This window comes from Anser cygnoides, chromosome 3 (genome assembly GCF_040182565.1).
Source record: "Anser cygnoides isolate HZ-2024a breed goose chromosome 3, Taihu_goose_T2T_genome, whole genome shotgun sequence".
NCBI classification, from domain to species: domain Eukaryota; kingdom Metazoa; phylum Chordata; class Aves; order Anseriformes; family Anatidae; genus Anser; species Anser cygnoides.
Window position 1 is genome coordinate 64,316,271 of NC_089875.1, and position 23,093 is coordinate 64,339,363.

Sequence of the window (23,093 nt, forward strand, 5' to 3'; positions counted from 1 at the left end):
TAAACACAATCATTATTACATATTCATTTATTCAGTAAAGAGTTAACAGTGAGTAGGGCCACACAGCATTTGTGTTTCTGTTCCTCTCATGACTGAAGGGTAGGGCACCTTCTGCTGACTCCATTTTCTTTCCAACAAACACAAAATAGTTAGCAGGTCAGAATTTATTTTCTCACCTAGATAAAAAGATTCTAGGATACCACCAAAGATATACATGCTGATAAAAAAGCTCCTCCAGCTTAATTTTATTAAATGATTGTGTGAAGCATGAATGGGATTTAGGTAGTCAAAGAGTACTGTTTTGATACTGCAAAGCAGCAAAATGGCACCTTGATGGAGGTAGGAAAGCTCCCAGTTGCTTGTCAAAGCAACCAGCATTCCAAATTGCACTGTAAATAGAACTGAAAAATGTATGATAGAACTGAAAAATATATGACATTTGAAACATACCTGATTTGGGCTAGTTACCTTGGTGCTAGGTATTGATTGAGCAACATAGCCTCAATGCACTTTGTAGCCAGACAGGTACAGAATCAAAGCTCTTGGATTTCAGCTTTTAACTGCCAGTTCTTTTTTTTTTTTTTTTTTTTTTTTTTTTTCCCCACTACCTCTACATGCTATATAATACTGGCAAGCAATTGACAGAATATTTAGAATTTAAAATTTAGAATATTCTAATGTCACTACTACTTAATATACACCACTGTAATTTTCTGACTACTTGACACTAACAAGAATACCTCAAGAAATAGATTAAGCTTCAACTAATATATTTTCAATCTTAATTTAGTTTCTTTAATACATAAAACATCCCTACTGTCCCTTGAATACAGTGATTAATAGATATATTATGCTCAAGCTATACAGAGTATATAGAGATTATTACATAATTATATAAATATTTATTTCTATGTATATGCACGCATAAAAATAATCTGTTTGCATAAAACATTACAGCTTTTAACACAATATATTGAACACTGAATCCACTGCTAGGAAGACTCCTTGTGTATGCATTATGTTACAAATGAACATGTTTAGTTTAAGCCAGAGCTGCCATATATCAGAACTACAGCCTGGGTATCTTTCATATAGGAGTACCACTGAGCTGACCTGCAGAGAAATACACTTTGCCAGCACTTTCACAGCATGTCTGCACTTACCACTACTCAAATATAGGAGGGAAGGAAAGAGTTATCTGTATTATATTTACTTGTTAACTTTGTCAAATGTGGCTTAACTTTATTTTACTTCAGCTATAATGTTCAATATATTATTGACTGTAATTGCAGTCATTCCATATTCCCAGAAAGGCAGTTTAAGTAACAGTACTGGTAGCAGAACATTCTCCCTGACAAAGTCTAGCCTAGACTACTATATGAGTTTTAAAGCATGAGTACTTTTGACTTAATAAATATATGTCTTTGCAGAGGCCACAGACAAACAGGCAGTTATCTTGCTTTTTTAATACCACCAGGAATATTGAGTTGAGTGTCTTATATTTAAAACAGAGCTTTTCAAAGTACCTTAGACAGAGACAAAATATATGGGACATACAGGACAGTACATATAGCAATAGCACCCAGAGGGAAAATAATTATATATACTTCCTACTTAAATGCCTGGACAGATCTATAGCATGCACTAAAGGTAACTTCTGTCTGTAATATACCTGTTATCATTATTCAAAAGCCTTTAAGATTTCTGAAGCTCATGTTAGTGCAATTTTTACTTCTCCTCCGAAGTACACCCATTTATCTGTTTAAAGATCCTGCCACCCCTATGAGTTGCACTTCCCCAATTTGCAAGTCATTTCTCATGTTTTCCTGAACAGAGTTCTGTACCAAGTGAAGGTGGCTATTAGTAGATCACAAAATGTCACCTCATAAGTAATTGCTGAGGTTCCAAACAACTTCTACTGTTACAAGGTGCAGATACAACATTTTTCTGTGTCTTCACATGAGATAGAGGTATTATTTAGATACCTTCTTTATATCTGAAGGAGGACTCATGCACTCAGAAAGCTCATTCATTTTTCCCTAAGTACACTAGCTGGTCTAACAGATGATCTCATCTATTCTCATAGGCCTTATGTTACTCATCTTAAGTATAAGGGTGATGTATTACAATATCTAAGACTAACTTAGATCAAACTGCACCATGGGGTGGGGGTGGGGGGGAAGAAAAAATTACAGCAATACAAAAAGATTTAAGCAGCATTTCATTTTCACGTTTTCATTTAAGAAAACAAGTTGCTGGGCCAAAATCTACATAGCTCTTGAGAAATTAAAACACAAGTCAAAGGACTAAAGATAAAATTCTCTTGAGTTTGTGATTCCCAGTACAAGTACCACACACAGATACACAGACCATCTTCACCTGTTTTTTCTTACATGCCAAGCATCAAAACAGCATTAGTGGAGCCCTGCCCAGAGGTTTCCAAGACCATTACTGTTGCACCTAAGTCTGATGCTTTCTTTGCTGCAAAAGAAAACCATACCTGCTTCAAAATTCTGAGTCTAACTAAATTCATATGTTATGTATATGTTATAAGGATTCCCTCATTCAGGAAAAGACTCCATATCAGGAAATTGGGTCCAGAAAGTCAGTTTCAAGATTTCCCAAATCTTGAAATAACATCTAAACTCTTTGGAGTACAAATAGTAAGTCGAGTGTCCAGAATTGCTCATTGTGCCCACTAGCATCTGGATTTTAAAATAATCATAAAATAAAATTTAAAAAAAAATCACCTCTTTAATTTGGCTTTCACCCAATTAAAAATGATTAAATTCTAATAAAAGGTTTTAAAGAAACAAGTATCTGGAGCTCATCCAATATTAATGACATTACTGAAAAATGTTCATTGAAACCTATCTTCATCAGATATGTTTATGTGTGTTCCACATGCCACAGAGATTTTAAGGAAAGACTTTACAAATCCTGTCTTCCCCAGGTCTCAAGGCCTTTCCTTAAAACTGCACACCAAAAAATTTACCATGCTGAAAGGGCATTAAATTGTGCTAGTCCACTGGCCATATGTTCTGAAAAAACCTCCACAGCAGTCATGACCATTGCATGGAGGTCATACGCATTGATGTCTAAGTTGCAAGAAACAATTGAAAATTGCATAATTGCAGTTTTCAAAAGGACAAGCAGACTTTCCAGTAACAGTTGTTTTTCTAGTCTTATGCTATTAAGGCAAAGAATCTTCTGTTGTCTCGTCTCTAGAAAGAAAGTACAAGGAAATCTCAACGGAAAGCGCATGCATTTTCTTTTGTTTATTGAAGTTCAGGGGCAAGATAGCCAAGTTCCTTTCAAATAAATCTACTCAGATCTGGTGAAGTAGTGAGCATGAACCACACCTATTCTCTGAAGGTAATGGAGACCACAGCTGCTCCTTTCAGAACAAGAATCAGGCTTTGTCATGCTACACAGATGCAATCTTCCTTTTGTCTTTCTGTACGCAACATTTCCATTTTACAACATAAAATCATGTTTCCAAAAATTCTGATCATATCCTGTGCCCTTGGAGATTTGAGAAAAGAATTGTACCTTTTCCCACTTTTCCCCAGAAGACTTCATGACATATGCCGTAACTTACTCCTTGCTATAAATCACAAAGTCTTTAAGAAGAACCTATGAGATCTAAAATTCCCTCATTTCCTCCTGCCTAAAAAAAAAAAAAAAAAAATAGCCACCAAAAGTTGTCTAATGTTCCAGTAGACTTGGTTTATATCCAGGCTGGTTTGTTTAGTAATAATAACAGAAAATCACAATGAATTAAGACATCATCACCTTGGCACTAGGTACTCTCTTTGCCTTATAAATAAAAATGCAAAACTCCAAATATGATTCAGATTTCTGGGGCTAATTTATTTTTCAGAAGTACAAAAATTAAAGTAGTCAGGAAAAAGTAATAGTCTTCCCATAGCAAAGTTTGAAAATCATCTGCTTCTGCCTTCCTGAGTCCCCAGGCACGTGGTTGTCAGTGTTTCAAAGCTGCCATGTTCTCATCCTTTCTTCCCTGATAGTATTTGGAATATTTTACAAATCTGAAATTTTTGTATGTGTATGCAGAACTGTCTGCATAATCTAGATTAAATGAAATTAAATTATTGGAGAATGAAAACTATCATTTGACACTGTTCTACCATGAGGAGAACAAGGTTTTCCTGCTTTTATCTCCCCTTGGGATTAAAAATAAAAGTCAACATCATACCTATTTCCTAAATTCAACCTCCATACATTTCAAAATGAGAACTAGAAATATGCTTCCTCCTCCTTCCATAATAGCAATCTTTAACTAATATCACTGCACAATAACTACAGCTGCAAGCAATATTTTACAGCTGTAATTTCTTTTCATAAACACTGAGCTATACAGCAAATTAAAAACATCTCTATGTGAGTATAGTTGTGTAATAAAGTGGCTAGAGAAGGCCTTGTTAGTTGGTTTCTATTCTAAGTTTTACCACTGAAAACTTTATTTATATCATTTTTTCATCATATAAATTTTCATTGTCTACATAAATATTAGGAAAATATGGGAAAAATATTTCCACCCAGCTGTACTAAGATATGGTAATGCTAAAAAAAAATAATTAAAAAAAAAATTGAACAAAAAAATATATGTATCTTAGTTTCTGAGTTGTTTCAGTTCTGGTTATTTCAGCTTCAGTCTTAGCAATACTACAAGTAATGCTCATTTTCTAAGATTTCATTTACTGTCACCTTTACCATGTGGTATGTGATTTGTAAATTTCTCCACTCTTCCACATCAAATAAGGCTTCAGAAATGTATTGCTCAAACAAACTGAATGGCCTCAATACAGAAAATTTATCTAGATTTGTCTAAAAAGATTTAAATGCATGGTTTCCATCTGTTAGGACACTGGCCCACATTTCAAACTAGTGGAGAAGGACAGAGAGAGAGAGAGAAGGTATTTTTACTTTTCTACTGAACCTGTTCTGTGAATTCTTGAATATTCAGTTGGTCCAGAGAGAGCAAAAGGAAGCATGGCTTTTCAGCCATGAAGAGTAACCTAGTCCAGGTGTTCAGCATAAGAGGTATATTGTAACTTCAACAACAATATTCTCACTTATATTCTTTCCTTGTCCTTCTATCTACACAGTACAGGTCTCAATTACTACATACATAATCCTCCTTTCACTTGTATTAATTCTTTCCACATCACCTGCCTTTTTTTTTTTTTCCTAAACAGTACCAGGGCATCAAATGAGAAAGTGGAATACTTAAATTGGTAGAAGTTAATCTCTCTCTTTAGATAAGAGCAAGTCTCCTTCGGAAGACAAATCAGAGAGTACCTCATACTCCTACTCTGAAATGTTGTATGAAAGAAAGTAACTATATTAACATTTAATAGAAAGATTATCGCCCTGATCAAACTACAATCATAACGTTAGCTGGTGTAGATACTTCCCCCAGCACTTCATGTCTCACTGGCTTGAGTTTCTGTGAGTTTTCTTTTTTTTTTCTTTTTTTTTTTTCTTTTTTTCTCCTGGTTATGCTACTGAAATGCGTTATTGAGCTAACAAAGACATAAAATGTTAAGATAGCATAAGAGAGAGCATCATTCCTCTCAAAACTTTCTTGATCCTTTAAAAAATTTGACCGTCTTGTAAGTAAGATAGGGGACTACTGTGTAACTCTCTATATTTTAGAGCTGAAAGGCACCAAAGCTCTCTCGTAGTTTAATACTGAAATGTTGGTTTTGGAACTCGCACTGTAGGCCTCTGATGGAAGACTGCCCAGGCAAAATAAATAAATAAATAAACAAACAAATGGATGGGAAGGGACCAGACCTTGACATTTTTATTCACAAATTCTATTCAGCACTCAGAAAGAGAGACAGCAAAATAAATTATTTTATTTGTGCATACCAAATTTTGCTGTTGGAGTTTAATTTTACAGACAATGTAATTTGTTGTACATTATTTCAACAAAATGAGAAAAAAGAAATGCTTATTTTGAGGAGGTCAAATCACAGTAATTTCATCACCATCGTGGAAAGTTTTACTTCCATTGAAGAAACATGAAAATGGTTTGTTACCCTGAAGACGATGCTTTGAATAAAAGTACTACTACACTTAAATGTAGCATAAAATGATATTATTTAACTCATTTGAACTAAACAGTCATGGAGGTTGCAATTGCTTATCATTTAGAAGCAAAATTGAAATAATGTTCCTACTTTTCTAATAGGAAACAGTTAATCACATATTACAGCACAAATATGGATAACAAAGAGCATCCATTTATAACAGAGGTTGATTTTGGACCCAGGCTTGTTTTATCTGGCATATCAGCAATACTACAGGAAACCATGCTCAGATTAGAATGCATAATGTTGAAAGATTCACAACATTATCAGATTTCCCATGCTGCATGCTGTTGCTCTGGGTAGCATCTTGAGACTTGTAACAAAATCCAGATGCAAATCTAGGACATAATTTTTTAACCTTTATTTAAATGTATAACTTCCTGCTTATGTTGTTCAAATACCAAGTTTGCAGTAGTTTATTAGCAAAAACAAAAAGATGTATTTTGATCTGATTTAGAAGGTCACTAAGCTTCTACATCCTTCATATATTACTTGTCCTTCTAGGGTCTGACTCTGCAAAAACAAATCGTTCAGCTAATAACAATAACTAGATGTTTTTCAAAAATCCCATACTGAGCACATAAGCATTTGTAAAATAAAACACTGGAAGTGTAGTGGGTTAAATAAAGGACAGTATCTCTAACAATTTACAAAGCATTTACTACATCCAGCTTCACCCTCCTCTCCACACCGAGGATCACCTTGATACAAATAACACATTTTAAAAACACATACTTGTCATGTTTATGTTTTCTAAATCAACTGATACATACGGGGGGGGGCTACTCACTCACATTCAGAAAGATTGAAATAACAATATCTTTGAAATACACATATCTCTACAGAGTATTTCCAATTAACTGAAAATACATTGATGAATTAATCCATTAATTGATCTAAATACCTGTGTAAAAAATGTATAGTTTCATAGTGAGTATGATTCAAGCAGATCAATCACATTTCAAAGAGAACAAACAACGCTGTATCACACATTTCAAATAATTTAATGTAACAATACACCATCCAGAGAGCACTTATCTTCAGAAATATTGCTATTTTTTAAAAGCATATTGTGGAGAAGAGTACCCCTTCCTTTGGAAAAAAAGTAAAGACCATCCCTTTTTCTGAGGAAGAAGGAAGTCGGCTCACAATCCAACAACACAGCTGCAAGACACAGCACTGCTGTTGCTGGGCCTATTGAAATCCCCTTGAATCTTTTTTCTCAGGCTGAAGACTGAACGACGAGCAAACTATTCCAAGGTGTGTGCACCGTATCTTTTCTCTTCAGTAGGCTGCCAGACCCACAAATAAGTTAGTATCACAGAATCATCTAGGTTGGAAGAGACCTCCAAGATCACCGAGTCCAACCTCTGACCTAACACTAACAAGTCCTCCACTAAACCATATCACTAAGCTCAACATCTAAACGTCTCTTAAAGACCTCCAGGGATGGTGACTCAACCACTTCCCTGGGCAGCCCATTCCAATGCCTAACAACCCTTTCAGTAAAGAAGTTTTTCCTAATATCCAACCTAAACCTCCCCTGGAGCAACTTTAGCCCATTCCCCCTCGTCCTGTCACCAGGCACGTGGGAGAATAGACCAACCCCCACCTTGCTACAGCCTCCTTTAAGGTACCTGTAGAGTGTGATAAGGTCACCCCAAGCCTCCTCTTCTCCAGGCTGAACAAGCCCAGCTCCTTCAGCCGCTCCTCGTAAGCCTTGTTCTCCAGACCCCTCACCAGCTTCGTTGCCCTTCTCTGGACTCTCTCAAGCACCTCCATGTCCTTCTTGTAGCGAGGGGCCCAAAACTGAACACAGTACTTGAGGTACGGCCTCACCAGAGCCGAGTACAGGGGCACAATCACTTCCCTGGCCCTGCTGGCCACACCGCTTCTTGTGCAAGCCAGGATGCTGTTGGCCTTCTTGGCCACCTGAGCACTCTGCTGGCTCATATTCAGCCGACTATCAACCAATACTCCCAGGTCCTTCTCGGCCAGGCAGCTTTCCAACCACTCATCTCCCAGCCTGTAGCGCTGCTTGGGGTTGTTGCAGCCCAGGTGCAGGACCCGGCACTTGGCCTTGTTGAACTTCATACAGTTGACCTCAGCCCATCGCTCCAGCCTATCCAGATCCTCCTGCAGAGCCTTCCTACCCTCGAGCAGATCGACACATGCACCTAACTTGGTGTCATCTGCAAACTTACTGAGGGTGCACTCGATCCCCTCATCCAGATCATCAATAAAGATATTAAAGAGAGCTGGCCCCAGCACTGAGCCCTGGGGGACTCCACTAGTGACCGGCCTCCAACTGGATTTGATTCTATTCACCACAACTCTTTGGGCTCGGCTACCCAGTCAGTTTCTAACCCAATGTAGCATACGCCAGTCCAAGCCAAGAGCAGCCAGTTTCTCAAGGAGAATGCTGTGGGAAACGGTGTCAAAAGCCTTACTGAAGTCAAGGTAGACCACATCCACAGCCTTTCCCTCATCCACTAAGTGTGTCACTTTGTCATGGAAGGAGATCAGGTTCGTCAAGCAGGACCTGCCTTTCATAAACCCATGCTGACTGGGCCTGATCGCCTCCTTGCACTGCAAGTGCTGCATGATGACACTCAAGATAATCTGCTCCATGAGCTTCCCTGGCACTGAGGTCAAACTAACAGGCCTATAGTTTCCCGGGTCAACCTTCCAGCCCTTCTTGTAGATGGGCATCACGTTTGCTAGCCGCCAGTCGACTGGGACCTCCCCCGATAGCCAGGACTGCTGATAAATGATGGAAAGCGGCTTGGCCAGCTCTTCTGCCAGTTCTCGCAGTACCCTCGGGTGGATCCCATCCGGCCCCATCGACTTGCGTACATCTAAGTGCTGTAGCAGGTCGCCAACCATTTCCTCGTGGATTGTGAGGGCCACATCCTGCTCCCCATCCCCTTCCACCAGCTCAGAGTACTGGGTATGTGAGCATAAGTATTGAACCTACTAGATTTAATAACATTAATAGAATTACAAAATTAATTATGTATTCCATTATAGACCCATTATATCAGAAGCATGATGCACTTACCTAAATATTAGAGCACAAGTTTCATCTATGAATTTGGAAAGCAAGCTTACCTTCCAAGTACACATCTACTCTAGACAGATATTTCTGTTAATGAAAGCTGTGCAGAGACATTCCACAGACAAAGGGGATGCAAGAGTAACAACAATACTGGAACACAATAGGCTTCTTGTAAGGTGGGAAACACCCTCCCCATCTCTAATCAAGAATGCTGTTTTAAGTAGTATTTCAAAGAACAAAGTATGGCAGAATCACTAAAATCTCCCTACCTGTTTCTGCTTAGAGTCCATCAGTCTATTTTGCCACAACTAGGCCATGTCTAGCAGCCAATCTGTCTGCTTTAAACTACCTGGTCTGTAGCTCAGACATATCCATAGTCTAACATTACTAAATTACTGATTATCTCAAAACTGTTCCCAAAGTCTGAAATTCCTAGAAAATTACTTCAGTTGGAATTTTAATGCAGCTTAGTCATATACAGTAATTCTAAACATTATGTATGTGGTATTATGTATGTTGGCAGAGGAACACATATTGTGATGAAACCAAAATCCTCCACTGTATGGTACAGCACACTGGGTACAAAAATTGAGATAAGAAAATAGAGAAAAAATTGAGTAAGATAAAACATCCACTAACAACAACCAGTTAAAAACTTCAGAATTTGTTTTAGAATAAAAGCTGCAAAGATTCAAGAAGAAAAAAATGTGTGTTTGCTTAAAAAAGAAGTAGATTCTTCAAAACAAATACATTCATTTTCTGTCATGCTAATTATATTCCCTAGTGGAAACTAACACTGAGAAGCATCATATTTTAAAATCTGTTTACTCTTACACATTAAATCCAGCTTAAAATCAAAAATAAGTTGCCACACAATAAGCTTTGTTAATAAAAATGGAACAAAATACTCCTAGAAAAAAAAGAAAAAAACAACAACAACAAAAAAAAACTTTGAGCTTTGAGCTTATTTCTTAAGACACTTTATTCAGTAAAGGCTGAATCCATTACTGAAGTTTTATTGCAGTGGTAAAAATTACAACAAATATACATAAAGAATTAAATGCCTGTTTGAAACTACCATTGGTCAAGTGCTTCATAAAACACACATATACTCAAAAGCAGATGTGTAGGAGTAATGAACGTTCATGAAACACAAGAGTGGGATTCTGGAAATACCATCTGATGACATGCTATTCATTGCTTTGATTCTCACAGATTCAGAAGAGCTGTTTCTTCTACCCAGCAGATACAATGAAAAGATTTCAGCTTGGACACGGAAACATTTAATTCCTAACAAAGATCACTATGGATCTGTGTGTGTCCTTTTAAAGAGCCTCCCATCTCATGCCATTTTGAAAATAAGTTTATCCTAAAATCTAATTGTCTTTGTTCACTGTTTAGGTACACTATGAAGTCAAGGGAGCTGACACAAAGATAGAAACAAAGTCTCAGTTAAACAGGAAAGAACACTTCTTAATCACTTTCCCTTGGGACTCAGTCACTAGTTTTCAACTACAGCTAATGCTTCAGCTTAGCTATTCATTCTGACAGCTCTGGGACCCTCTGGGTCCTCTTGTTCTTCCAGTCATAATAGAAATAAATGGCTTACACACACATATGTTCAGCAGAACATTAAGACAGAACAAAATGTTGTGTACTGGCTTGTATACTCCTTTCATAAAGACCAGGAATTAAATTCTTGCCTCGAGGAAGGCAGTAAGAATTTTGCTGTAACTTCAAACAAACCTAACTTTCTCACTAAGCTGAGTACACATCACATGGTATCAGGTATTTTTACTCAGATATTTCAACTAACAGCCATAAATGAAAGCCAGGTAGTGAATGAGGGAAAATTATTTCCTTGGACTCTTTGTGGTTTTGGTTTAGCATGGAATAAATAAATTGTGTCACTTCTAGAAAACAATTGTCCAGACTTTATCATGCTGTAGACAGATACTACATTTTTACACTAAATCTAGAAATGATTTAAAGGTCTGTTCTGTAGAATATAATGACTTCTTAACATGAAATGTAATAATTACTCAAATTTGTGAAGCAGATTGAGCAATTTCAACTTATTCTAGATGTCTTAATGGTGACTCATTTGGGAACTTTTTTTTTTTTTACAGAGGTACTTGTGTCAATTAATGGATTAACTCATCAGTGTATTTTTAATTAATTGGAAATATTTTCATACCATGTTGCAAAAATCTACTCTAATTCCTAGAAATAGCTCTACTTTGTGGGACAAGAAGAGTCTAGAACAGTGCCCTACACACTCCACATTCAAAGGCATGCACCTGAGCAGTATAAATGCTCAAGTCACATTCGACATTGGGGGTATGCCAAGTAATCGTAGGCATATGCTACTCAGGCCATTTAGCTTCTTTTGCACACAGCTGATGACCTGAGGAACAGTTACTGGGAAGAAAACTGCCTGTTTTCTTAACAGCAATATATAAACACAAATACAGACTGGTAATAACTGATGGAGAGGGGTAATAGGTACTGTTCACATTATGCGTGTCATAGTAGCAGTTGTCTTTACTTTGCATTTACCAGTAAGCTAAGGCAACAACTGATGTCAAAGCCATTTCAGCCTTACTTTTCCTAACCTACTGAAAGTGTTTGTGCAGTAGAATTTTCTGTGCTGTGATTTTTCACATTTCCAGACAAAAGTCTTATGAAAATATTTAAAACTAAAATGAAGGGAAAGTGAGACAAATGAGAATTTCTTGCATGAAAAAATGAGCCACTGGTTTGTTTCACAGATGCACAGAACTGAGGTAGGAGATAAAAAGCAGTCTCTACATTGGAGCTTCATCACCTTTGAAGAAGACTGCCTACAAGTTATCCCATCTTACACGGAGATGAAGAGATTCTCCTGGAAAGTGATGGTATATAAATGATCTTCTGTAGAACTGGAATTCCTGAGTACTCATAGCAGCTAACAGTTACATAAAGCAGAATATTTATTAATTACTGGATCTTTAATAGCTGAGCCATAAGAAACTGGCTGCATCCTCTTTACCTGCATATTGCATCTTCTTATGTTAACTGAAGGGAACAGGTTCTGCAGACCACTGCTAGTATTATAACGAGTTACTGAACAGCTTCCATTATCACCATTGTTCATCTCTATCAGTTCAATTTAATATTAATTCCATCCCATCCAGGCATATACCTCATCAAAATCTTTAAAAAGCTGTCCTTCAGTCTTAGAACCAGACAATATCCCAAGTTGGAAGGGACCCATAAGGACCATCGAGTCCAACTCCTGGCTCCACACAGGTCTACCCAAAAATTCAGACCATGTGACTAAGTGCACACTCCAAACACTTCTTAAACTGTGACAGGCTTGGTGCCATGACTACGTCTCTGGGAAGCCTGTTCCAGGGCACGACAAACCTCTCAGTGAAGAACCTCTTCCTGACATCCAGCCTGAACCTCCCCTGTTGCAGCTTGACACCATTCCCACGGGTCCTAACACCATTCCCACAGGTCTTCTACCTATGTCAGCAATATGCTAACTTTAGTCTAAACTACAAATAAAAAAACATAAAAGTTACCATAATAGGTTTAAACAAGGTCCATCTAGCCTAGGATCCTCTCCGTTGCTAGCATTCACTGCCCAAGGAAAAGCAGAAGAGATATACACAGCAATAATTCCCTGCCATTTATGCAGGCTGTCTTCAAGAAGTCAGGGTCAGTGTATGCTTAAGTTGCCACTTCATCAGAAGCATCTTAATTTTCATGTTTTGGGAAACAGTACAAGCTGAGCCAACTGGTTGGAAAACAACTTTGCAGGTCCCGGTGGCTAGTAAGTGGAGCAAGAGTCAGCAATGCACCCTCATAGCAACGAAGACCAGCATCATTCTTGCCAGCATTGTGAGGAGCGGTACCAGCAGGCTGAGGCAGGCTCTGCTCAGCACTGGTGAGAGCACCTCTTGAGTACTGTGTCCAAGTACACGAATGCTGAGTACGAGGTAGGGACATTTTGGAGCCAGTCCAGCAAAGGGTCCTAAAGAAGATTATTGGCTTGGAGCATTTGTCCTACAAGTTGAGACTGAGAAAGCTGGAACTGCTTAGCCTTGATAAGTGTCTCACTGATTCTAATCAACGTTATATTTGTGTCAGTATTGTTCCCTCATAACCTTCTTACCCTCCAGATCATAAGGAGAGAAAAACTCAACAGGGTCTGGGAGCAGAATGAAAGGAAAGGAGCAGGAACATCTCAGCCCATGCAGGGCCTGTTTTCGTTCCACTGTCCCCTCACCTTTCTCAGCAAGCACCACTGTACAGCATTACCTCAGCTTCCTGGACATGTCCAGCAAGCACTGGGTAGTTTCAAGGTGTTCTGCTACACACCCATCTCTAATTCCTTTTCCATTTTTGATCCTTTAATACATGCTCACTTTCCTCCAATTCCATTAATTGTTCCCCCATTTCACTTGATTTCTCTACAACTTAAAATATTCTCAGGGATATTCTCAAATGCTTTTTTGAAAGCCCAAGTATACATACTATAATGACAGCATAGCGCTTATTAGTATGTCTAACAGAAATCCTTTGAACACTTACCCATGTAATATACAATTTCTTCCTTAAAAAAACAGTTTGACTCTCTCCATCACAACATATTTATCCATGTATTCACTAATTCTATTCTTTCTTGTGTCTATGAATGTCTTCAGTTCTAAAATTATAGCTACAAGATCACCATTTGAGACCTTTTTAAGTATTAGAACCATATTTGCCAGCTTCCATTTTCCCACTAAGGAGGCTGATTTCAAAAATAGGTTGAAATATAATGTCCTTACTCTATCAGCACTTTCACACCAAGTTCTTTACATCTTTTCATATACGCCAAATTCCCCTAGAGCTACTGAACTGATATCACTCATCAGCCTTAACCAAGCTGACTCTATACCTAAGCTGACTCCACAACCACATTCATGTGAACAACAAATCCTATACTCAGAGTTTACACCTCAATAAATCAGCATTCCTGTCCTGTATCTGCATAGATCAAAAACCTTTTGGCATTAATAATCTGTGTCCTCTATAAAGCTAATCACAATCAGAAGTTACATTACACCTTTCATCAGCTTGCTCGTCACCACTATTTTATTCCTGAACTACTTTCTACATGTGGTCCAGCACCATATCAACTTCTGAATATACGGTGCTTCTATTTTAATCCTAAAGAACCTGGAATACAATGAGAAGGCTTAATACCAGCAAAGTTTAATTTCTGAAGCAGAAAGCCTGGTCTGTTAGCAGTCATCTCACGGAATATCTAGCTATTTTTATTTTAATTCTTACAGACAGACATAAATAGTCTTCTCTCTCCAAACTTTTCCCCTTAAAAAGATCCTCATTCTGTTTCTCAAGCAATGTTTTTAAGATGAGCACTTATATATCAGCTGCATATATATCAGCAAGATATGTGTTCAAATTAAAAGCCAGAAATGACTCTTGAAAGAAAAGGCCACCCTCTCTTCTAAAATAGATTTGGTATAGGTAACGAAAAGCATAGAAACACTGTGAAAAGAACTATACATGCAGTTTTACCATCTATCAAAAATAACATACTAAATCAAGCACTGATCTCTCTCTTAGTGGCATACCTCTAATTTTGCTGTTTAGAGTTATATTACCAGACTTAATCAAGATGAAGGACAACAGGTGGAGATAAAACCAGTGAAACAGTTGCATAAGAACCTGTCACCACCTCTGAACCCCTGAAGCTTTAAACAGATATGTTAGGAAAAACAGGTATTTTAAATAGAAGCAAATTATTGTACAAATAGCCACAGATGTGTTAGTAACATGAAGAACCACTACCACTAAACAGTTGCATAAGAACCTGTCACCACCTCTGAACCCCTGAAGCTTTAAACAGATATGTTAGGAAAAACAGGTATTTTAAATAGAAGCAAATTATTGTACAAATAGCCACAGATGTGTTAGTTACATGAAGAACCACTACATTAGAACACAGCTGCGTCCATTGATCCCTTTAGATATTATCATCTAAGAAGGACAACAGGAAGAGAAACAACAAAAGAAACAACACTGACCAAAGGATAAGGCTATCTTCCATGAACAGACAAATGACTCTATAACAACTTCAGTTCCACCTTTTTCTTCCGAGATAGCATCCAATTTCCTCAGGAAGTGACTCAAGCTCTTGACTGTTATTATTATTATTGCTTTTTCATCACTTTTCTATGCAACAAAAATTTTCACCAATTAAACTATGAGCTTCAAAGTCACTATTAAATAACTCCTACCAATGCAGCAAGCAGGCTCAGTACATTTTCTCCTCTAGTTAACTATAAGCTACAAAGCCAGTACAAGTGTTTAACTTTTAATTTTGCTGGCAAATGACCACCTTATTCTCCACGTCAAAGCTGCAGCTGGGGGAGGAAACTGCAGCTGCATGCATAATCAATGATTATAGGGTATGCATATAAAAGCTTCCCACCTACTCTGAATTTAGAAAATATTTGCCATATTTACCATATAACCATACCAAAACTGACAGGGAGGGAGAAGCTGATCCAACTTACACAGCCCCTAAGCCCACATAACACACAGCCTTAGTAAAATGCAATTCATTTAGAAGTCTGTGCCCAGCTGTAGAAAGATGCTATGCTCAAAAGCAGAATTCAGTGTGCATATTGAAAAAATACATTTGTAATTAAATGAATGTGTGTGTGCACATGTTTGTGTTTTTTTCTTTACATGGTAAAGAAAACACAGGTCTATACACACCGTATATTCAGAAGTTGATATGGTGCTGGACCACATGTAGAAAGTAGTTCAGGAATAAATACATGGTAAAGAAAACCTTTTTGTGTGAGGACTCATTCTTCTTTGAAAAGGAATGATTAATAGAAATCTTTGTCCAATTATACCAATGTCAAGAGGCAATGAGCAATATATTCTGTTTTATGCCATGGACTGTATATGGGAATTATTTTATTCACTATTGGTGTATTTTTGACATGCTGCAATCATTTTTTTGTTGCCACTATAAAAAATGTATGCAAAATTCATACAACTAAATCAGATGTGCAAATGAATCACACTCAAATCACCAGCTCTGAGATTTGCACAAATACACATTCTGGTGTTTTCCAATATCAAATTCAAAAGTCGTGTATGTTTTATTTGTGTTACTTCACATTCTTTACCAAGAATAGATTTCTTCTTATTTTGTAGAGCTCTCTGGCTTTCAGAGGAATCCAGATTACTTGTATTCCCTAATACTGTAGCCAGGTTTAGAAAATGCACAAAACAGTTATCACTGCAACCTCAGTATTCTATTATATGTATTTAGAAAGCACAGTGATATGAATAAATATGCTATCATTCATTTCTTCTCTCAGCCTAGAAGTTATTCAACAAATTGTATAGTAGTGAAGAATACACTCCAGGTAAGTTAAAGTATGATGCATTTCCCTATAATAGAAATTATCCAGGTACTTCTGTGCAACAGGATGGCAGACCATTGAGCAGCTGGCATGAAGAGAAGAATGCAGTGCTGTGTTCAGCATTTTCCAGCAAAACCTAAAGACAGCCCAAGTGAAAGCGCCATCTAAAATTCTTACTCAGGGTTCATCTGAGTAAGATATACCTGGTGTATCTGTAGAAAAGCAAACTAAATCCTAAATCACCTCTCACTCTCACCAGAAATGTGCAGAAAAGCAGTGATTTTGATTTCTTTTTCTTGCACCTCTCAGTTCAGCTACCAGCCCCCAGCTTTGCTTCCTTTTCCCATAGCAGTGGGAAAAATACAATATGGTTAGAACTATTCTCTTAACTCTCCTGATGAAGAATTCTTCTTTTTCTTTCTAACTGACCTCAAACACTGCCCCCACTCATTGAGATAAGCGAAGAATTACAAGATATACCCATTTGCCATAAAAACTGATATAGCTATAAAAATATTTTTAAAAAATCATACTTTGTTCACTATTTGGTAATTTTCTTTTTTATTACACCTTAAATCCAAGAATTATGAAAGAAGTAGAAGCACATGTCGGTTGGGACAGAACAAGGCGTTGTAATGGTATTTGGATAATCCACTCTGCGGGAATGTTCATCATTCTTCCTGAGGTTTCACAAGAGTTCCCTGGCATAATACTGCTACAGCTGCTTTAGAGTCTAATGTTATTACAAGGTCTGATTCAAATATAATGTCTGCTAGAGGAATCTGGCAGGGAGCACGGCCTTAGGAAAACCCTTGTGATGCTACGGAGACCAAATAGAGACTAACAAAGACCAAACTGCCGAAAAAATTAGGGGCAGTAACAACTGTTTTGTTTTGTTTCTTTTTTCAACAATCCTGAGAGATTTTAGTTATTCCTCAGGACAAAAATCACAATAATTCAAGTTACTTTTTTCTGTAAATCCTGACATTTTTCTAATAAAAATAAATCCTAAAAATAAAAAAAAAGAAGAAAGGTCTAATCTCTACCCATGGTACACAAGTCAATGGTCCAAACATCATTGCCGTTTTCTTCATTCTGTCTCTCACCTATACTTTTGGATTAAGGACAATATTAAAACTGCAGTGAAGGAGGAACCAGGAACTGGCCATCAACCACAGTAGCTGGTACAATACAAAATAACATGTAGTCATCAGCAGGAGCCCACTCATGAACTAGTTTTACTGGCAGGCATCAAGGAAATCCCTTTCCTATTTCAAAGACATGGATGGATTCAGTATAAAGTTCAGCAAATATTTTAGTCTGTAGTTTACATCTGTAAGCAAGATGTTGCCCATATTATTGTTAGTGTGGGACATAAGAACTCAGATATTGTAGACAGAGCTCTCATTCAGAAAGAAAAAATATCCAATAACTAGGGGCTTACTGTCTAAGAAGAAAGTGGGGAAAGAAAAGCAGATAATCAGTTTCACATTTGTATGTATTTGCATCCTATTACCGTTCCTGACCTACAAATATAATGAGTCTAGACTTCAGGAAAGACAGACAAACCAAAAGAAAAAAAAAATCGCTACACCAGGGATTTCATTGCGGCCTCTTACTCCAAATTACAATAATCTCCAAAAACTGTCAGTCCAAGTAGCTGGATAAGAAAGTAGAACATACGTGGGTGAATTTCTTCCTCCAGCTTGAATTAATTAAAAATGATTGTTCGCTGTATTATTTTAAAGGGGGTTTTTGGAACAGGTTAAAGAACCACCATTCTGACCTTTGTACTTCAAGCCTAGTAAGAAAGATGCCTGCAAAAAAAAAAGTTGTAAGAGCAAAAATGAAGAATAAGGATTTTTAACATAAAGTACATATTATGGTTTTGTTTGTTGCCTGGAGAAATTCACAGATTCTTGTAGAAGACCTACCTCTGCCAGTTTGCCTGTGATTATTTCAGGTTAAAGCATGTTAACAAAACACACACACACAAATTTACGTTTCTAGTCAGAATGGACAATTCTACCTGTTTCCAATACCTTAGTTGGAATTTTTATTACTGCATTTTCCTTTCTCACATTCTAAATCTAAACCCCATATTAATATACTCTGCTTTCACTTTCTCAACTGGTTATTAAATTGTAAGGAAACAGTATGGAAAACAATTTCAAAGTAAAAAGTTACAAATAATCACAACGTATTTTTAGGGCAGCAGTGCACTGAGATTTTGGGCCAGTTAAGTCTTATTGACAAGGTGGCAGTCAGTACTCCTAGTGGAGTTTCTAGAACCAACCAAGATCTGTCTGGTATACACGCATTAATAAATAAATAAATAAATAAACAAAATCTAATTTCCAGATCACCAAAAGTTTACATGAAAAATATTTAGTAGCATATACATATAATGTACTATATTGGGTATACATATAATGTACTATATTGCTATTTTGAACTACACCCTGAAAACTCATTTATAAAATCTACACCTACAAGCAGACTTAAAAATGCTGACCAATCAGCCACGATTCATTGCTTGGCACCAGTGATATTCTGCTAACATAATGTTGATGTTCACCCCTCGTTTCCCTTTCAAGGGAGAAATTTCACATCTTACATTCAGATTTTTGAGATGTGAAAGAACACCTGCACGTCATGCGCTATCTCCATTGCTCTCAGCAGCTGAGACCACAGATCAAGTTACTGTGCAGTGTATGGGTTATTTAGCCCCGTCCCTACCAATCTCACCTTTCACAGATACATAGTTTCAGTTCTCTCCCATGATAGCTCTTTTAATAAAAGGATGGATTCTTCAAGATCCAAAGCAGACTTGGTACTCCTTTTTAAACTATTACTATTTTGTTTCTCTCACATTCCATGGGAAAGAGGATGAACCAAGGTTTAAGTTTTAAAAGGAACATTATATAGTGCTTCAATAAGTTTGCTGTAACTATAAGTTACGCATACCTTTAAGAAACACTGTGACGGAATGCACATGCCCTCCTGGTTCTGATACTGCCATTTTATGAGAAATTCTACATGACTACTTAGTGTTCATACAAAAGAAGAACGACTAACATCTGTTGCTGAAACAAAAAAAAAAAAAAACTTAAAATTAACTCCAGGTTTCTGACCACAATAAATCTCCTACCAACTTTAAAAAAAAATAATAATAAAAAAAAAGAATTACAGATCGTTCTCATGTTTGAGGTGCAAAATGTTCTCGTTCTGTTCTAAAAAACAACATGGGAATTCATTGTGATGTCTCAAACACTGTTTTTCAAAGCATTGCAGCTCTGTTACGTAATTTTCTCCACAGATATCTGAGTGGTGCTAATAATTGTAGAGTAACACCATCCAGTGTTACGGATATTACCAAGTAACTATAAACTGGAAAAACAAAAGCTGTAAGCCTAAAGGTATAAACCAAGGGTCTAGTAACACTCTTGTACATGTAACATCTCCCCCAGGACTCAGTGAGGACACATTTTTTGAACTTTCTGCATTACAAAGGAGTTCAGTATGTCTTTGTCTGGGCAGGACAGTGATATCTACATAGTGCTAGCACCTCCTAGCAGCTCTAACAGATCTTAGAAAGAAATTTACAAGACAGTAAATGTTTTAAAAAATTGACAGGCCAGCACTTGAATTCAGCTGTGAGATTTAAAAAGTCCCATCATCGCAGTAACATTGCAATAAAAGTCCCAGAGCTCCTCACTGGATTACCAGAACTCAGTTATAACACCAGTGGTGCAGCAGATGAAAGCTCAAGACACCCACTTCTCACTTAAAAGGAAAATAATGATCATACTCCTTCACTGCAGGGGTTAAAACAACAAAAACAAAACCAACCAACCAACAAACAAAAAGAGTTGCATTAGAAAAGCATTTTCTCCAAAAGTGTGTGTGTGTGTGAGAGAGAGAGAGAGAGAGACAGAGAGAATATTAAAAGAAATGCCAAATCAGTATTTTTCTGTCTGAAAAAACGAATTAGCCAGAAGGGGAAAAAAAATATGAAAAATGCATGAGTTACTATATCTTAAATGCTTTACTTTTAAAATTTCAGTCTTCAGTGTTTGCCAATAATTCATCATCCAACCAACCACAGCCTAAATCTGGGAGGGATTTTATCCCTGGGTTGCTCTAGCATCTACAGAGGTACTTGATTAAATGTCATTTATCCTGACGAAGTAAAACTAGTATTAAGCAGTCAGCAGCTTGAGACACTTTTTTTTCTCTGTTGTGGTTTAACCCGGCTGGCAGCTAAACACCACACAGCCGTTCGCTCACCCTCCCCCCTCCCTCTCTGGGATGGGGGGAGAGAAACGGGAAAGTGAAGCCTGTGAGTTGAGATAAAGACAGTTTATTAAGACAGGAAAATAATAATAACAATAATAATAATAATAGTGATAATGGTAATAGTATTAACAATAATAATGTGTAAGAAAACAAGTGATGCACAATGCAATTGCTCACCACCCGCTGACCGATGCCCAGCCTATCCCCGAGCAGCCGGCCCCCCCACCCCGGCCAGCCACCCCTATATATTGTTTAGCATGACGTCAGATGGTATGGAATACCCCTTTGGCCAGTTTGGGTCAGCTGTCCTGGGTCTGTCCCCTCCCAGCTCCTGCTGCACCCCCAGCCTGCTCGCTGGCAGGACAGAGCGAGAAGCCGAAAAGTCCTTGGCCTGGTGTAAACACTGCTCTGCAACAATTAAAACATCAGCATGTTATCAGCGCTCTTCTCATCCTAATCCAAAACATAGCACCCTACCAGCTACTAGGAGGGAACATTAACTCTGTCCTAACTGGAACCAGGACATTCTCTTAAATGACACTGCATCATATTTCCAAAGTAGACAAGTAGAGTATACCCTAAACTGACCAAAAATTCATAATCCAATGCGTTCAGCTTACAGCATGGCATCAAGGGCAACTAGAAAGTAGCCGCTATTCCAGTGACCTTAATCAGTTTTATTTTAACACACCCATGGTATCTCCTTACTGAATTCTATTTAGCAGGGCTAAAAATGTAAAGGGCAGCAAATGCAGGCAGTAGAAGGGATACTGCAAGCTGAAGAGCGTTTTTAAGAGTTTCCTATGAGAACTGGTAAATTCGACGACATTCACTTCTCCCGTACCTCTACACCTTTTTTGATCATTCACAGACCAATAACTAAAAAAGCAAGCAAAAAAATAAATAAAGAAAGAAAACTTAGCGTCAACACACCTAACCACTGTGCAACGGGCGATGTTTGTATGTGTAAGAGGCTGACTGCTAACGCAGGATAGAACGGACCCAGCTCCCACTCCACTCGTGGTTAGCTTTTAACACCTCCTGACACGCTCTGTGAGCGCACCAAATCGCCGCCGGACCTAAAGGCAGCCCGAGCAGCCCGCAGGTGTTTCACTCAGCACCTTCCCTGAGGCGGGCACAAGGCGGGGAGGGCTGGGCACAGGGCGGCACCGCCGTGCCCGAGCGGCGCTGGGGGGGCGCCCCGGGCGGCTCGGCGCCCCTCGCGCACCTGCTGCCCCGCCGCGGCCGTGAGGTGGCGGGGCCGAGCCCGCGGAGGGCTGCCCCCTCCTGCCCCGCCACCAGCAGCCCTCGGGCCCCGCGCCTCAGGAGCCCTGCGGGCTGGGGGCTGCCCGCCACACGCCGCGCCCGCCTCACGACCCGCGGCCGGGGCTCGCGCTCTCTCTCGCCTCACTCCCCGCTCCCCTGTACCTCTTTGCGGCGGCGGCGGCGGCTGGCCTCGGCTGCCGAGCGCAGCGAGGAGCAGCAGCGGCAGCAGCAAACTTTGCCGTGCCATCGCTCCCGAGCAGTCCAGATGCTGCCGCCTCGTCCCGCCGCGGGACAGCGAGCCGAGTGAGCCGCCGCCGCCCGGCAGAGGCAGGGACCCCCGCTGCCCCGGGCCGGGAGCAGGACACACCCCTGCTCCCCCCACCCCGCCCCGCCGCTCCCCGCCCCGCCGCGACGGGACGCGGCTCCGCGGCGGCCCCTTGCCCCCTCCCTCGGCAGTAGCTCTCGGCTCTGCGCGCCCCGGAGGCTCCGCGGCCCCGCCACGGCCTTCGCCCAGAGCCGTGCCTCGGGGGACGCTGAGGAGCTGAGCGCGCGCGGAGCCGTTAAACCGCCGCTAACGGCCGCTCCCGGTGCCGCCCGCAGCCCCGGCGCCCACCCTCCTGTCACGGCTCTGAGGGGGCGTGAAAAGACGCTCATCAGTCCCGTGTCCCCAGTCCACTTTCTGAAAAACAGAACGTTTAGCAAGTTACTTAAAAGATAGGAAAATGCCTGTACGGTGAAAATAATATATATATTTTTTTTTAAATTGGAAAACTAGAACTGCAACTCAGCCAAATGCATTTCCCCAGCTGTGTCTCGAAGTGTTATGGCAGTTGTGTCTTGAAGTAATATTGTCATTGCTATGCGCGTGACAGAAAATTAAATCCATAGTGATGCGTAAAGGAAAAA

At 39.1% G+C, this 23,093-nt stretch overlaps 1 protein-coding gene and 1 long non-coding RNA gene across 2 annotated transcripts in view; both read right to left on the reverse strand.

Moving 5' to 3' along the window:
- LAMA2 (laminin subunit alpha 2) overlaps positions 1-22,532 on the reverse strand; it is a 380,764-nt gene extending 358,232 nt beyond the window's left edge. Inside the window, exon 1 of the mRNA XM_066993195.1 lies at positions 22,350-22,532. Coding sequence (XP_066849296.1) covers positions 22,350-22,434 — 85 coding nt within the window. The 5' untranslated portion in view covers positions 22,435-22,532. The remainder of the gene's footprint in view (positions 1-22,349) is intronic.
- On the reverse strand, positions 603-22,336 carry LOC136790454 (uncharacterized). Its single transcript, XR_010830393.1, has 2 exons — positions 21,855-22,336; positions 603-19,708 (listed from the first exon to the last, which is right to left on the reverse strand). It is a non-coding gene; the product is annotated as an uncharacterized lncRNA (long non-coding RNA).
- Positions 22,533-23,093: the final 561 nt, after the last annotated feature.